This window comes from Ochotona princeps, chromosome 8, assembly GCF_030435755.1.
Source record: "Ochotona princeps isolate mOchPri1 chromosome 8, mOchPri1.hap1, whole genome shotgun sequence".
Taxonomy (NCBI): Eukaryota; Metazoa; Chordata; class Mammalia; order Lagomorpha; family Ochotonidae; genus Ochotona; species Ochotona princeps.
Genome location: NC_080839.1, coordinates 63,737,556 through 63,753,309, shown reverse-complemented (window position 1 = coordinate 63,753,309; position 15,754 = coordinate 63,737,556). Strand labels below are relative to the sequence as shown.

Below are 15,754 nucleotides of genomic sequence, written 5' to 3'. Positions count from 1 at the left end.
CCAAGATGGGATGTCGACTCAATCCTTACAGGCAGGAAGGAGAGTGAGGAAAAGACAAGTTATAGAAGATTGACTTCTCTGATACTTTATCACATATGAAGTGCTTTTAGATGTTATCTCATTTAATTGTGCCAAGCAGCTTAGAAGGAGCCAGAAATGAGAGACAAGTTGGAGAAAGGAAGCAAAGACCAAGATAAAGAGAAATGTGTTAAGAAGAGCTCTGTTTTTCTGGTGGCCTCGCGGGCCATCCTCACTGAACGTCCACTGGTTGAGGTCCGGCTCAGTGGGCTTGGGTAAGAGCCAGGGCAGTTTTTTTTTTTTTTTTTTAAATATTTTATTATTTTTATTGGAAAGCCGGATATACAGAGAGGAGGAGAGACAGAGAGGAAGATCTTCCATCCGATGTTTCACTCCCCAAGTGAGCCGCAACGGGCCGATACGCGCCGATCCGATGCCAAGACCAGGAACCTCTTCCAGGTCTCCCACGCGGGTGCAGGGTCCCAGTGCATTGGGCCGTCCTCGACTGCTTTCCCAGGCCACAAGCAGGGAGCTGGATGGGAAGTGGAGCTGCCGGGATTAGAACCGGCACCCATATGGGATCCCGGGGCTTTCAAGGCGAGGACTTTAGCCGCTAGGCCATGCCGCCGGGCCCAGAGCCAGGGCAGTTTTTAAAGCCAGAGAGCTATCTAGGACATGTGCAACACCTGACAGAAAACACCAGAAATGTTCATGTAGTTACCTTAGCAGCTGTTGTCAGGACCACAAATTTCTGCTAGAGCTTCTCTGTCCTTTTTGATGTTTTTAAGTGGAGGGAGGGATGGCATTGTGATGTAATGGGTATAGCCACTGCCTGTGACACCAGCATCCCATATGGGCACTGGTTTGTGTCTCACCCTTGTCCAGCTTCCTGTTAGTGGCCTGGGGAAGGCAGCAGTGGATGGCCCAAATGTTTGAGCCCCTGCCACCAACATGGGAGACCTACATGAAGTTTCTGGCTCCTGGCTTTGATCAGGTCCAGCACTGGCCACTGTAGCCATTTAGGGAGTAAGGAAGATCTCTGTCTCTGCTTCCCTCTCTGTAACTCTTGCAAAATGAATAAGTAAATATTTTTTAAAAGAAAAAGAAATATTTTACTGGAACTTGTTATTTTCTTTGTAGAAAATTCAGATAAACCGAAAGAAGATCCCCTGTAATCCCACCATCAGGCAGAACCACAGTTATTATCATTTTAGAATCTGCTCTTACATTTTTCTTCTATGCCTATATTTTTGTTTTGTAATAGTTTCCTTCTTACATAGTACATTGTGAATGTCTTTCTATGTATCAGCTGAGACAGTGTTTTGATGCCAGTAATAGCAAGTCCTATTTCAGTGGCTTGAACAAATGATGTTTTGCTCATGAGATGGGAGCCTGGCAATGTGGGGTCCTTGTGGTGAACCAACCCAAGAACATTGTCAAGGACAAAGCTGTCAGTCACCTCAAGCTCTCAAGGTGCTCTCAGTTTTAGGCAGGCTGGGAAGGCAAGTGCCTCATTAGTGTGGACTCCGTAGTGGAGACAGCGAAGAAAAAAGGTGCTGGAGCCCTGTGGGGACAGTTGGCCATCAGTGCTAGTGAGTCATTGCTTGCCCTCTTTTGTTTATTTTAGTTTATTTCAAAGGCAGAATGACAGAGAGAGAAGGAAAGATGGAAGAAGAGATCAACCAGCTGTAATGCCTAGCCCTGGGCCCAGCCTGGAACTCCATCTGGATGTTCCATGTGGGTTGCAGGGGCTGAAGTACTCACACTATCTTCTGCTTTCCCAGGTGCATTAGCAGGGACTAGATTAGAAGCAGAGCACTGGTATTGGATGCTATCACAGGTCTTGGCTTAACCTGCTGCCCCACAATGCCAGCCCCGTATGTTCCTTTAAGATATCTTTTGTGGAACTACATAATTTAGATACACCTGGATTTGTTTAAAGAGTCCATTGTTGGGTATTTCAGTTATTTATAGTTTTTCATTGTTACAAATTTACTTATACCCAAAGTTTTATGTATACTCATAATTACTGATTCACTATTAAATCCCTAGAAGTAGACTTAAGATCAGAGTATATTACAATATAAAGGCTTTATTTATTTACTTATTTATTTTAGCTTCTACTAAATTGCACACCAAACAAGTCTACCCTAAATTATACTCTCACCAAATGTGTGGTTTTATAAAGAAGTTTTCAGATGATTATTATTTTCTTAATTTGAAAGGCAGAGAGAAAAGAGAGATCCTCCATCAGCTGATTCATGCCCCAAAGGCCCACAACCGCTGGAAGCCTGAAACTCATTCGGGGTCTCTCACGTGGTAGATTGGGACCCAAGTACTTGTGCACATGAGCAGGAAGCTGGGACCAGGAGTAAGGCCAGACCTGGAATCCAGGCTCTTCAGTGTGGAATGTGGTCGTCCCAAGTGGCAGCTTACTGCTTTGGTGAGGTAGTTTTAAAATAAGCAAAAAGAAAAATAAAAGGCACGGTTTCCTTGGGAAAACTTAGGCCTTAAAACATATGTGATGCCTGGGCCCTGCGTGATGGCATACCAGTTAAAGTCCTTGCCTTGAACGCACCAGGATCCCATATGGGCACCGGTTCTAATCTTGGCAGCCCTGCTTCCCATCCAGCTCCCTGCTTGTGGCCTGGGAAAGCAGTCGAGGATAGCCCAAAGCCTTGGGACCCTACACCCACGTGGGAGACCCGGAAGAAGCTCCTGACTCCTGGCTTTGGATTGGCTCAGCTCCAGCTGTTGTGGCCGCTTGGGGAGTGAATCATCGGATGGAAGATCTTCCTCTCTGTCTCTCCTCCTCTCTGTATATCTGACTTTGTAATAAAATAAATAAATCTTTGAAAAAAAAAAAGAGATCTTCCATCCAATGATTCACTCCCCAAGCGGCCACAACAGCTGGAGCTGAGCCAATCCAAAGCCAGGAGTCAGGAGCTTCTTCCGGGTCTCCCACGTGGGTGTAGGGTCCCAAGGCTTTGGGCTATCCTCGACTGCTTTCCCAGGCCACAAGCAGGGAGCTGGATGGGAAGTGGAGCTTCTGGGACATGAACCAGCACCCATATGGGATCCCGAGGTGCGTTCAAGCCGAGGACTTTAGCTGCTAGGCCACTGCACTGGGCCCAAAAATAAATAAATCTTAAAAAAAAAAAATGTGATGCCTATTGCCAAGGGATTCCTTTCCCCAAGGAAACAGTAATATATTTAAATAAAAACTCAGTGTTCAAAAATGAATTGCAGGACTACTTAGATATGAAAAATATCCAACCACTAGAGTGATTGAATGAAAGCACAGAATACTGTACTCCACAGAGGGTGTTACCTCCTACTCCCTTAACTTTTGTTGAAGTTCTCACACTGTAGCATTGGCAAGTTTTCTCCATCCTTCTGGGGGGATGGTCAGGAACCTTGGGGTCATCCTTGATCTCTGTCTCTTCACATCCCACAATGTTCTGTAGGAAATCCTGTGGATTCCACATTTGATAGGATTCTCGTACTTTCCAATCTTCTTGTAATACATGAACTGAAAAGGCTTGAGGAGAAAACAAGGCAATCCTGCATTCTACTTGTTAAGTTTGGGTTCCTAAATCAAAGCCTGTTTTTTTTTTCCTTGTTGAATAAAGTTATCTAATAATCTCTTGTTCCTGCAGCAGAAAGCAATAGTCCAGATGGCTTCACTGAGAACATGACGTCTAAAGGCAGAGTAAGGCAGGCAGGTGGCCACCTGTGTCCCACATTGAGGTGCCAGGGTTCTGTGCCCAGCTCTAGCTCCTGACTTCAACATCGTTCATCTAGATGCTGGGAGTCAGAAGTGATGGCTTAAGTAGTGGGGTTCCTGTTGTGCTTGGGAGGCTCCAGCTCCTGGTTTCTGCCTGGCCAACTCAGGCTTGCAGGCATATTGGGAGGATGAACCAGCAGATGGGAGCTTCCTAGTCCCCCTCTCTAAAACAAATAAATACAGAAACAACTCCCTTTAAAAAGTGAATAAATAATAGCAAATAATAAAGGTGGAGTCATGGCAGATTTCAAGATGTGCCTACAATGAAGAGAAATATGTAAGGGAGGAAATAATTGGATTTCATTGATGATAAGCCTGCTGGCTAAACGTGGTATGTACTTTCTCTTTTTAACTTTATTTATTTTAAAAGCAAAGTGAGAGAGAGAGAGAGAATCTTCCATCTGCTGGTTCACTCCTCAGATGATTGTAATGTCCAGGTCTGGGCCAAGCTGAAGGACTCAGGCCATCCGCCATTGAGTTCCCAGGTGCCTTAGTAGAGAGCTGGATCAGAAATGAAGCGGCTGGGACTTAAACTGGTACCCATATGGGATGCTGGTGCTGTAGGTGGCATTTAACCCACTGCACCACAGAGCCAGTTCCTGGTGTATATTTTCAGAGAACAAGAAATATTGGGCAACATGAAGGAAAATCTAATGTAGAAGACACCCTAAAACAAGTATGCAGAAACCTCCACTGTCTTAGCTGCTGCTCAGTGGGCTTAGCCTTTGGATCAAGAGAGACTCACAGCCTCTTGGTGTCTGCTAATTGCCACTAAGAAAGGAGAAGTAACTTCCGCTCACTCTGTTCATAGTTGGAACAGACCCCTGTAACAAAAGACAAGATAGCAAGAGAAAAACCATCCAGTTTATCAACACAGGCCATGCACATCATGCCACAGACATCTCCGTGAGCAGCAGCTCCAGGCAGTGATTTAGAACTCTGATTCAGACAGCGCCTTCAACAAAGAACAACAAATGTGTGTGGGAATAGAGAGCAAAGGAATGTGAGGAAGGTGGGAGGCCAGGAAACCGAGGGAAGAAGGTACCAGAGTGAGGATTGTTTGCGGACTCCGATGATGCTGTCCCTGGCTGGCCTAGTACGGGGGAATTCATATCGCATCTTGAAGGGGAAAATGCAGGGAGAGTTTTCCTCCATTTGCTGCTTTTTAATTGCCTATAGCTCAAAAATACTTTTTTACGTCCAAGAGGCATATGTCGAGGTGACATATGCTGGATTCCTTCACCATGAAATTGAGTCCTAACATCAAAGGTTTCCCTGTGTTTCGCATGTGTACAAGTGGACTTCAAAAGGTTTGTGGGAAAATGGAATTAAAAGATAAAATTTATTTTGGTGCCAAAAGAAATTGAAATCCATGCATAGCTTCTCATCACACACAGAATGGCTTATGATAATAAGATAAGCCCAGAGCAGTAGACTGTGGACGGGCTAGTTTAACTTTCGAAAGTGCTCTTCATGTTCAGATGCCCCAGGAAGAAGTTTGTGCTTGGTTAAAGGTCTGATGGTCCCAGGAAAGTGGCAAATCCATTTCCTGCTATAACTAGGATTCACCTTTTTTTTTTTTTTAGGATTCGTCTTAATTGTCTCTGAGGAGTAACTGGGAAAGTTCTGAATGGCCTGTAGCTGTCCCAAGGATTTACAATCCTAAAATCAATCAGGTCCTACATAATGAACTTTGTTTTGGTGAGATAGTGACTTCTCAATGAAAACCACAGGCCCTTGCTAAAAACAAGCTGGCTGGAGTTGGTCCTGGAGCTTGCTTCACCATTAGGACCCAACAGAAGGCCACCCATGTGCTAAACAGGAGTAGAATGAAAGGACCTTGAGGTCGCGGTTTCAGATGTGTGATAAGCAGGAGGAGCCCCCATAACTGGGGGGTGAAGCCAGGGACGCTGTTGACCTTCTGGGGAGCAGGCAAACAAGTCCTGTCAATTTCCATCTAGAAGGATGCCCAGGAAGCAGAAGGTGTGTGTGTGTGCAGCTGTGATGGTGGCAACGTCAGGTAGAAGGAATTCACCTGGCACAGTCAGGGCGCTCCCTTGCCTGCAGTCAGGCAGACACTCGTCCATGTGAACCGCCGCCGTGCACACAGATGGCCTTGATGCCAAGCTCCTGATTCCCATCGTCAGCATTCCCTCAGGCAAATGATGTGGGACTCCTCCATTGTCTGAAGGGCTCGCCTCTGTCCTCACGCTCCAACACCGTGACTCAGTGTCATCATTCCTCATTGCCCCACCTAATGACCACTCTCCCTCTGAGGTCTGCCAGCTTCATGACCCAGAGCAAGTGGCCTGCTCCTTGAAACCAGCCCTGCCCTTGGCTTCTGACACACCTACCTGTCCCCATCTCCCTTCAAGTCCTTGCCCTCACATTCCTCCAACAGCTAGTCATTTGCCTCCTGCTCACTTGGTGAGCTGAATGATAGTAAACATGTTTGCCACAGCCCAAACGTCCCATTTGCTGTCTGCTGCTTGCCAACAGCCAATCTTCTTCAGCAGCCCACATTGGGGCACCCCCTCGCCCAATCCATTTAACTGCCAGGCCTTCCTCATGCCTTCCATGCCGCAGGGGCGTCTTGGGCATTCTGGTCTGTGGGATCCCTTTTGTCTGATGAACTACCCTGATTGCTTCAAGCAAGGGCTCCTGAGTTATAAGGACCCATGTGTTACAAGGATCCCATGCAGAGTGTGTGAGCACATTGTATTGGAAGGCAATAAAGCAATGTCATGGTAGTTTGGGAAGAGAACTGCAAAGGTTAAAGTGCCTGAAATTTCCTTTTCCTCCTTCTTAATACTCAGAGGCCCAGGTCAGAGCGAGTCACCCAAATCACTCTTCTCATCACAGTGTGGGGGTGTGGAAAGAACCACTGGGTTGACCTTGAACCTTCATTGCCTCTAGGTAATGACCCTGGCTTTCGGACACGGATTCTGTAAGCCACACGCGTGGCTTTGCTGGTAGGGATTTTAGGCACCAGAGTAGAGCAAAGACAAGCTCTGGCTTCAGCCAGCCTCCTGGATGCTTCTCTAGCATGTGTGCCCTCTGAAGTAAGTTCTGGCTGTCTCTGTGCAGGTTAGCCCTACAGGACTGGCAGCTAGGCAGCAGAGTGGTGGGGTGTGTAGAACAGCAATCCGCTGAAGCAGGGACAGTGTCTAGCAAACATGCTCTTGTCATGTTTGTTCAGGATGGACTCCAGGAGGTGGTGAGGGCATAAACAAGCAGTCCTGGGAACATCCCGAGCGGGGACTGGACACGGAATGACAGGAATGAGGAAAGCAGAGGATGGCCAAGGAGAAGCAGTGTGTGGCATCCAGGCATTCCAGAGCTCTGGTCAGAGAAGAGAGAACGTGCCACCTGGCCCTAAGACAACTAACCAGCCAGGCGAAGGAACTCAGCTTTAAAGAAGCGTAAAGTGGCTTGGCTCATCTGAGCCCCTAGAGCATGAAGGGAACAGCAGGTGCACTGGATCCACTATTGCTACCCTGTCTCTGGTGAGCCAGCAGCCACCCCAGAGCAGTACAGACCAAGAGCTGCTCCCAGCAGCTTACCGAGTCTGTTGCAGGGACTCCTCAAGCCCTGCCTGGTGGAATCCAGCAGCACCACTGCCAGGTGCACACAAGGCAGAGATGTCCCAGTCCCTCGCTGACAGTCCCAAGGCTGCCGCAGCAGAAGGGAATGTGGTCAAAGAATGGCCAGCTTCCTGCTTGCCTCCCCTCCCCTTACACACCTGGCAGCACCTGCTCACGGTCAACAAACAAGGCCGGCATCCAGAAAAGCACCCTGTGTGAGCCTACTCATATGTGAAACCCTGCTGCCCAGTGTACCCTCTCCCCTTCATTCATTCGTTCAGCAACTAGAGACTGAACATCTATCGCATACAGAACCCTGAGCCCATACTAATGTAGCACAGAAATGGGCAACACAGCTCCAGAAGCATCACTCAGTCATTCTGCCTAAGGGACACCTGTGTCAGGTGGGAGAGAACCAGAAACCAAGCCTGCCCCTGCTCGCTCCCTGGCCTGGACCTAGATCTGGTGGGGAGGTGGTTCAGGATGCAGGGTCATAGATGCCAGTGACTCTCTGCCTGTCGGCAACATCACTTAGCTCCCAAGGCAGGGTGACCTTGAACCTTTGGTTTGCCTAGGCAATGTCTCCATTGTCCTCACAGCGACCCACTGATTCCTCCAACACCAGAGTGGAGACCAGATCCCTTATATTGCGTGCCTAAAGTCTCACAGGTGTTAAGTGACTAAGCCAGCAGTCAGCCTTCGCACCCTCTCCCAGCCCCCAGGAGTCCCAGCTTAGAACGGGGCTGAGGGGAGCCTGTACAAGCTCATAGGCTAGAAAAATGGGGCTTGGGGAACTTGAAGATTCCTAGTGAAGAATCTTTGGAAAGAAAAGGTTACTTTTCTATCTGCATGGACCCTCCTAGGATTAATGTTAGCAATGAGACAGAGTTCTTTTTGTGCCAGCTAGATTTCCATCAGCACTTTAAGTTGGGGTCAGATGGAGCAAGCTAGCTAGGACCCCTCTAGGGACTGCTGCCCAGGACCCAACCACAGAAGGCTGGCTATACTGCCCAGGCTGGCCTGGACAGCCTCTGCAGGAGTCCCCAGGGTTGTTGGACAACACATATCTAAGACCCCAGCAGCTGGGGCCTCAGCACAGTTCAGGATCATGGGGAAAAGCTACGTGACCTAAAAGCCTTGTGAGGATAGAATCCTGGAGACACTACCACCCTTACCTGGTCAGCCATCCAGGTTCCTGTCTGGTGGCCTGCCAGCATGAGCACGTGTTGATTCTACCACCCTCAGACTGTGCCACTTGCTTATGTGTCCCTCCAACAGGTCTGGCTTGGAGTGGCCAGACCTGTCTATGAGCCAGCTCTCTGGCTGAGTCCTGCGGGGAAGGTGATTGGCTTGGTAGCCAGGCCTTTGTGACCCGCCAGCTGGCCTCCCCCAGCTGCTTGGTGGCTTTCATCCCTGCCTGCACATGTTGCTTCCATGCCATCCCAGAACGACCTGGATGTGTGAGTCACGGGGCAGGGGGTGGCAATCTTACTGATTTTCCAAACAGGTAACTTCAGTGCCCCCTGGGCCTGGGTTAAGAAGGGGTAGCCTGGCACCAATGAGGGCATAGCCCCATGTCAGGAGCAGGAACTGTTCTGGCAACTCCATAGCATTCTCACTCCTTTGTCCCCACAGCATCTACTCTAGTTATCCCAGCTGGTAGAATGGCACCTGCTCAGCATGTGGGAATGTGGCGGCAGTAGGGTGGGCTGGGGGGTCAGAGGTTCAGCTTCTACAAGCCCAGATGGCCATCCCTGGGCAGAGGGGGCAGAGATGAGCCCAATTCTGCTGTCCACCTCCCTTCTGGACCTACCCTATAGAGCCTCGGAGAATGGAGATTGGCAGTGTATCAGGTACCTGCTTTTCAAACAATTGCCCTTGGCCCTCGGCCTGGGCCCTGGGTGCTGCTAACACTTGCTGGGTACATGCCAGGGAACAGGCTCTGTACTCATCCGTTCGAATGGGTGGCTCACCTAATCCTCTATAAAGCAGGGATGGTTCATTTCCACTTTAGAGATGAGGAAACTGAGACCAACAGCTAAGACACGGTCGAGTCAGGATTGGACCCCAGGTGATCTGACCAAAAACTAGTGTTCTGAAAGACCTGGCTTTCTAGAGCCAGCAGGAGGCATGCCCCCTGCCACTGGAAGGGACTGCAGGGCCGTGCTGGACAGTGAGTAGAGGCCTGGGCAGCCCTGAGCAGGGCTGAACGGGGCCTGGGAAAGGGAGTTTTGGAGAGTTAGGGAAGACTGAGGACTGCTGAACTGCTGTCAGGACCATAGCTTTCCATGCAAGATTTTAAAACAAATAGCCAAAATTAGATCTAGGCTGACGAGAAGGTTATTAAATTCTAGAATGTGCCATATCAGTCATGCTGATTTGCCAGCCATCGTTACAATCTAGGAGTGCAAGCGCCTAGATAAGGATGTTTGGGAAGGGACCAGATGGGCCCTAAAAACCTTTTGGACTTGGGAAGATTCAGATCAGATCTTGAAAACTACTTTTCAAGCCCTCTGACTGCAGGGTGACCCATCACTGTCTGGCTCCACAGCTCTGACCTCCTTCCCGGGAGCCCCCTGGTCCTAGTGGTACAGGAAGTGATTAGCAAAGTCCCCAGGTGAAGCATCCCCTGACCCTGGACCAGGAGGCAGGGACCTATAGACAGGCTTTTCTCAAGGCCACATGTTGGTCTTGTCCTTTAGTGGGGCTTCCAGACAGGGCTGTCTCTCCCAACACAGCTGGAAGCCCACAAGAGACAGCCTGTCCCTCTGGCTGGTTACCTACCAGGCATGAAGGAACTTCTTGGTAACAACAGTGTGTCCTTAAAGGCTTTCTCAGACTCTGTGCAGTCCTTGGAGGCAGCTGACCCACTGAGCACCTGATGTTTGGGCAGGTGCTTCCCACACCTCTGCCCTGCAGCTTGTCACCTGTGAGATGGGGCCCAGGACAGCAAGCCCCAGTTCAGAACGCCATCAGACCTTAGACAAGTCGACGGATTCAACTTGTGGCTTGGGGCATCAGGAGGCTGGCTTAGTTTATTAGATGCTTATTAGAGCAGTTTCAGTGCTCAGTCCATCTAGCTGGCCTTAGAGGACATGTGGCAGACACCGTCCACTCACCCCCTTGCAGTCCCTCTAGGTTTGGATGGAGCCTGTCTTTCTCTTTGGGACTAGAGTTCAGGATTCTTCCATTTCTGACTTGGGCTAGGGTAAAGGAAAGGGAGGTGGGGAAAACGGGCCTTCTCTGCTCAGGGCCTGGCTGCCACCTGCTGGCCATGCCGAGTGCTGCTGATGGCGAGAAAATGGAGAGGGCGCTGTGCCCTTCCCAGCTTGTGGAGAGGCCTGGGAGAACACAGGGCTGGTTTCTTTGTGAAGCTGTGGCGTGCAGGATAGGGAATTCCTGCACACACTTGGGTACCCTGGATGAGTCCTCCTGAGCCTACTGGGTCCTCATCAAGGAGAGAGGGTTGCGTCACCTAGAACAACCTGAGCCACCACGGACTTGGGTCCCTGCCCCTGGCATGGGAGACCCAGACTGAGTTCTCAGCTCCTGGCTTGCCTGGATGCCTGCCTGGCTGTCTGAGGTATTTGAAGAGTGAACCGGCAAGTGGCAGACCTCTCCCACCCTCTCCTTCTCCTTTTTCTTTTTCCTCCCTCCCTCTCCTTCCCCCTCCCCCTCCTCCCCTACTTCCTCTCTCCCCTTCTCCCTGTCAAATAAATAAATTTTAGAACAAGAACCTGATCCAGTCCTGAGTGGATACAAGGACTCTATTCCTAGCACTAACTGCCCCTTTGTAAAATCCCCTCCCCTCCCCGCTGCCCAGGGTGACAGCACGATGGATGGCCAGGCCCTAAAACTGCCTTCTTACAGGCACAGCTGCCACTTGGGTAATTTTTAGATCCAGCCCGGTCTGGGTGGGAAAATCCCTCCCATCATCATCGGAGTCATCAGACAGTGACAAAACTGAGAATGTCTGGCCCCGCTGGGAAGTCCTGCACGTTTTCCAAGGAGCTCTGTAGCTCCTGCAGACTCACAAGGTCTGTGTACCACAGAAGATGGCTGACATTCCTCCATCCCCTCCCCATCCTCCCCCAGCAAAGTAGTCAAACAACCCAGTGTCCCTGCTGGTGCCACTGTGACACAGGCCAGTAAACTCTAGGCAGACGCAGGCACCTGCTGTGAGCTATGGCTCTGGCACCTGACAGTACACATAGATTCCCCCGGGGTATGAAGTGTGTGTGTGACACACAATATTCACACCCTTGGTGCTCCTCCAGCCTGCTTCTGCTACCCAGAAAGATTTTCTGGAATCCCAGAAAGGCTGCCCTCAGACTGGAAGACCCCGAAAGCTCACATGATTTCTATCAAACCTTGGAGCACAGGCTTGCATAGGACCCTTGCTCTGCTTCTCTTCAGTACTCAGCCTCTGAAACTCAGACGAAACAGAGCAGAACTCCCCAAAGTGCTTCAGGCATGCCCAAGGTACAACAAAGACCGTCCTGTACCCCTAGGCCCACGCTGAGCAGCCCAATCCCCTGAGGCTCAGCATGTGTGAGCCCCAGCTGGCCCTGAGTCACCCTCACCTAAAGCCTGGAGAAAGGAGTCTCTGAGCCCGCAGAAACTGTGGGGTCACCCAGCGGGACAGCTAGCAGGCTTGCGTGTATCCTCTGCCCCCAACTCCCACAGATCAGTACAGACGCCCAGATCAGACCTGGCATACCTTGGGCTCCTCCATCCTAACTCTGCAGGCCCACTCTCCTGATTTCCATTCACCATGCTTTGGGGCATTTGTTTCTCCTGTGTGTGTGTGTGTGTGTGTGTGTGTGTGTGTGTGTGTGGAGTGCTTCCTTTCTATCTCTCACAGTCCAAAAGTAAGTGAACTCTCCTTGAAATAGTATACTCTCCTACACTTTACCTGTTCACCTCATTAGAAGTTATGGGTCCATTTATCCCCGCCTCCTCCTGTGGTTACCTTGGGTGACTCCCCGGGGGCAGATGACACCCTCTTGGCTCCAGTCCCTGCCAGTGCATCCCCACTGCCAGGTAGAAGGAATAGTGACAATTTTTAAAGGATGCGAGGAATGTTCTGATGTGTCCCCCGCCCCCCATACCCACCTTAGGTCACGGATCTGTGGACACAGAGGCAGGGCACTATTCCACACAGGTTAGTGAAAGTGTCCTGTAGCTAACCCAAGCTGAGACCTACACACCGTAGAGTGGGGGGTAGGGGTTCCAGGCCAGCAGGCGATGGGACAAACAGAGGAGCCTTGATGAGGTTTCATACCATGGTTTTCCTGAGTGTCTTGCTGTGGCGGGTCTGAAAGTCTTGTTCCTGACTCCATGGCCCTTCCTGACAAAGGGGCAAGCATTTAAAGAAGTGTAGGGGTATGCCAGGGCTGGGATGCAGTGCATCGGGCTCAAAGCCATGTGAAAGCCAAGACTCAAGTGCAATCAGATTTACCCTGGGAAATCTGAAACTGCCAGGTCCTTAAAAGCTCTCCAGACAATAATTTTTGTTTCTCTTGGCCTTGGGCCACTGTCTGGCTCCTTTTCCCTGAGCAGTGGAGAACAGGGTTTATTTTTACTTTTTTTAAAATTTTTTTTAAAGATTTATTTATTTTTATTGGAAAGGCAGATATACAGAGAGGAGGAGAGACAGAGAGGAAGATCTTCCATCCGATAGTTCACTCCCCAAGCAGCCACAATGGCTGGAGCTGAGCCAATCCGAAGCCAGGAGCCAGGAACCTCTTCTGGGTCTCCCACGCGGGTGCAGGGTCCCAAGGCTTTGGGCCGTCCTCGACTGCTTTCCCAGGCCACAAGCAGGGAGCTGGATGGGAAGTGGGGCTGCCGGGATATGAACCGGTGCCCATATGGGATCCCAGGGTGCGTTCAAGGCGAGGACTTTAGCTGCTAGGCCACATCGCTGGGCCCTCAGGGTTTATTTTTAAGAGCAGGGAGAACCAGGCATAAATAGGAGACTTCTCTCTAATGCTTTCTCTTCCAAAAAGTTGGCTGAATGTGTGTGAGTATGGAGATCCTGCTGTAAATGCCTGGGGTCAGGGTGCTGAGCTGAAGCCCCCTCCTCCAGCTGAGGCAGGGGTTCACCATCTTGCTCCGGGCAGCCTGGTTAAAGTCAGATTGTGATTGAGCAGGCTGGGGTGGGCCACAAGCAATGGAATCTCTAACGAACAGCTGCACTCCAGTACTGCTCGCCTGGGACCATAGTTTGAGACCCACTGGAGCAAAGAATGAGTGAATTTGGGGTAGGGAAAGCATTCTAGACAGAGGGAGAGCTGCCTGTGGCCCCCGAAGGAGCTAAGGCTGGGAAGGTGGGGTGTCCTTGGAAGACTGGAGGTGTCTGGGAGGGCTAACAGTGTAACAGCAGGTACTCTGGGAGATAGGGAAGTCTTTCTTCCCAGACGCTCTTTGCCTATCTTTAAAGGTTTATTTATTGTTTATTTGAAAGGCAGAGTTACAAAGGGGTGGAAGGAGGAGACAGAGAGAAACAATTTTTGTAACTCTTCCATCCACTGGTTCACTCACAATGTTTATAACAGCCAGATGTGTGCCAGGCTGAAGCCAGAAGACATGAACTCCAACTGGATCTCCCACATGGGTGGCAGGAGCCCAAGCACTTGGGCCATCTTCTGCTGCCTTCCCAGGGGCATTAGCAGGGAGCTGGATTGGAAATGGAGCAGCTGAGACTCAACTGATATGGGGTGGGTGGGGGGGATGGATGCTGGCATCGCAGGTGCCAACCCCCACTTTGCATATTAAACCTGAAAATATGGGCCCGGCCAATAGCGTAGTGGTTAAAGTCCTCACCTTGCACGCATCAGGATCCCATATAGGCACCGGTTCATATCCCGGCAGCCCCACTTCCCATCCAGCTCCCTGCTTGTGGCCTGGGAAAGCAGTCAAGGACGGCCCAAAGCCTTGGGACCCTGCACCCATGTGAGAGACCCGGAAGAGGTTTCTGGCTCCTGGCTTCGGATTGGCTCAGCTCCAGCCGTTGTGGCTGCTTGGGGAGTGAATTATCGGATGGAAGATCTTCCTCTCTGTCTCTCCTCCTCTCTGTATATCTGCCTTTCCAATAAAAATAAATAAAGCTAAAGCAAAAAAAGGAAAAGAAATGCCCTTTACTCCAGAAACATGCACTCTCACAGTTCTAAGAATGCACAGCTCTTCTGGTCCATCTTCTGCCTTTCCATTTCCAGTACAGACTGCGTTATTAAAAGCATCTCCATGTAGTAGACCAGTTTAGTGGTCAACAGCATACTAACGCTGGCCTTGTGGGCATGCAGGCATGGTGGACAGGCACGCACGCCTGCTGGCCAGAAGGGGGCACCCCTGCATGGCTCCAGCTGTTAGTGGAGGTGCAGGTTGATGTGTCCAGTAGCTGGAGCCGACAAAAATCCCCGATTGTTTGTGTGAGTCATCCCAAGCTTAAAATATCGGCCACTAATCCAAAATTGTTTTTAATACTTGTGTGTGCTAAAACCATTCACGTCTGAGATCAGTGTTGCCAACGGGTGCCTGTTTACAGCTTCTGGCTGAGAGAGCTGGGACCTGGGGGAGGAGGGCTGCAGGCTGGGAGACCCTTGGAGCTCTTGTTTGCTGGGCACACTGAGCTGGAAGAAAGGAGTGAATGTGAGCAGGACGGTCGGGCTGGCCCAGGGTGACCCCTGGCATTCCTGGCCTGCAGGATTCAGGACCAGCGGTGACATCCACAGGGAATAATACAGAAGCTTTAAGATTCTGGATGAGCAGAATTTAGGTGCCTCTGGCCATAGGAATACGGAGTCAAAGAGCAGAAGCAGAGGTGGTGGGGTAGAGGGCCTTCTGCAGTGTGAATCTGGCCCCGTTCCCGTCTGCCTTGGATCCTCTGCTGGTCGAAATAGAAAACCCAGATTCCTCCTTGGGGTCAGTGAGGGCCGTGCCAACCTCATTGCGCCATGCCCCCACTCAAAACCCTGCTGCCCTAGCCTGCACAGCCACTGGGCATGCCAGGAACAAGCCATGCCTTTGTCCCCCACCTTCCTTGTGCTGTGCCGCCCTTCCACCCCAGCCCTCTGTGTGTCTGGAAAATTCCTACCCCCTTCAGGCTCCAATGCCCCTGGCTGCAGAGCCCTCACTGGCCCTGCCAAAGCAGAAACGATCACGCCCTTCCTTGGGCCACTCCTGAACTTGGCTGTGCTTTAGCCATTGCCCAGAGGGCACTCTCTTGTGGTGGGCACAGCCCCTGGCATGCATCCAGCAGACCAAGGGCACTTGTTAAGCATTCAAGGAGTAGATAAGCAACACCTTCTGGGGAGGGGTGGGGAGAGGGGGTAGACTGTAAGGCTGGTGTGCAGGGCCATGCCAT

The 15,754-nt window shown here is 50.6% G+C and overlaps 1 protein-coding gene across 5 annotated transcripts in view; it reads left to right on the top strand.

Annotated features, from left to right (window-relative positions):
• Positions 1-15,754, top strand: part of MAPRE3 (microtubule associated protein RP/EB family member 3) — a 58,527-nt gene that overhangs the window by 39,025 nt on the left and 3,748 nt on the right. For 2 of the 5 annotated variants that reach the window (XM_058668163.1, XM_058668162.1), the window contains exon 1: positions 11,853-11,871. The exons of 1 other annotated variant lie outside the window; for it this stretch is intronic. Coding sequence is in view for 1 of the 4 variants with exons in the window: in XM_012926235.2 (XP_012781689.1) it covers positions 8,824-8,849 (26 nt within the window). In the remaining 3 variants the exon portion in view is untranslated. Of the gene's footprint in view, positions 1-8,692; positions 8,897-11,852; positions 11,872-15,754 lie in introns of those variants that run through there. 2 more of the 5 variants (XM_012926235.2, XM_012926237.2) reach the window with 2 other exon arrangements.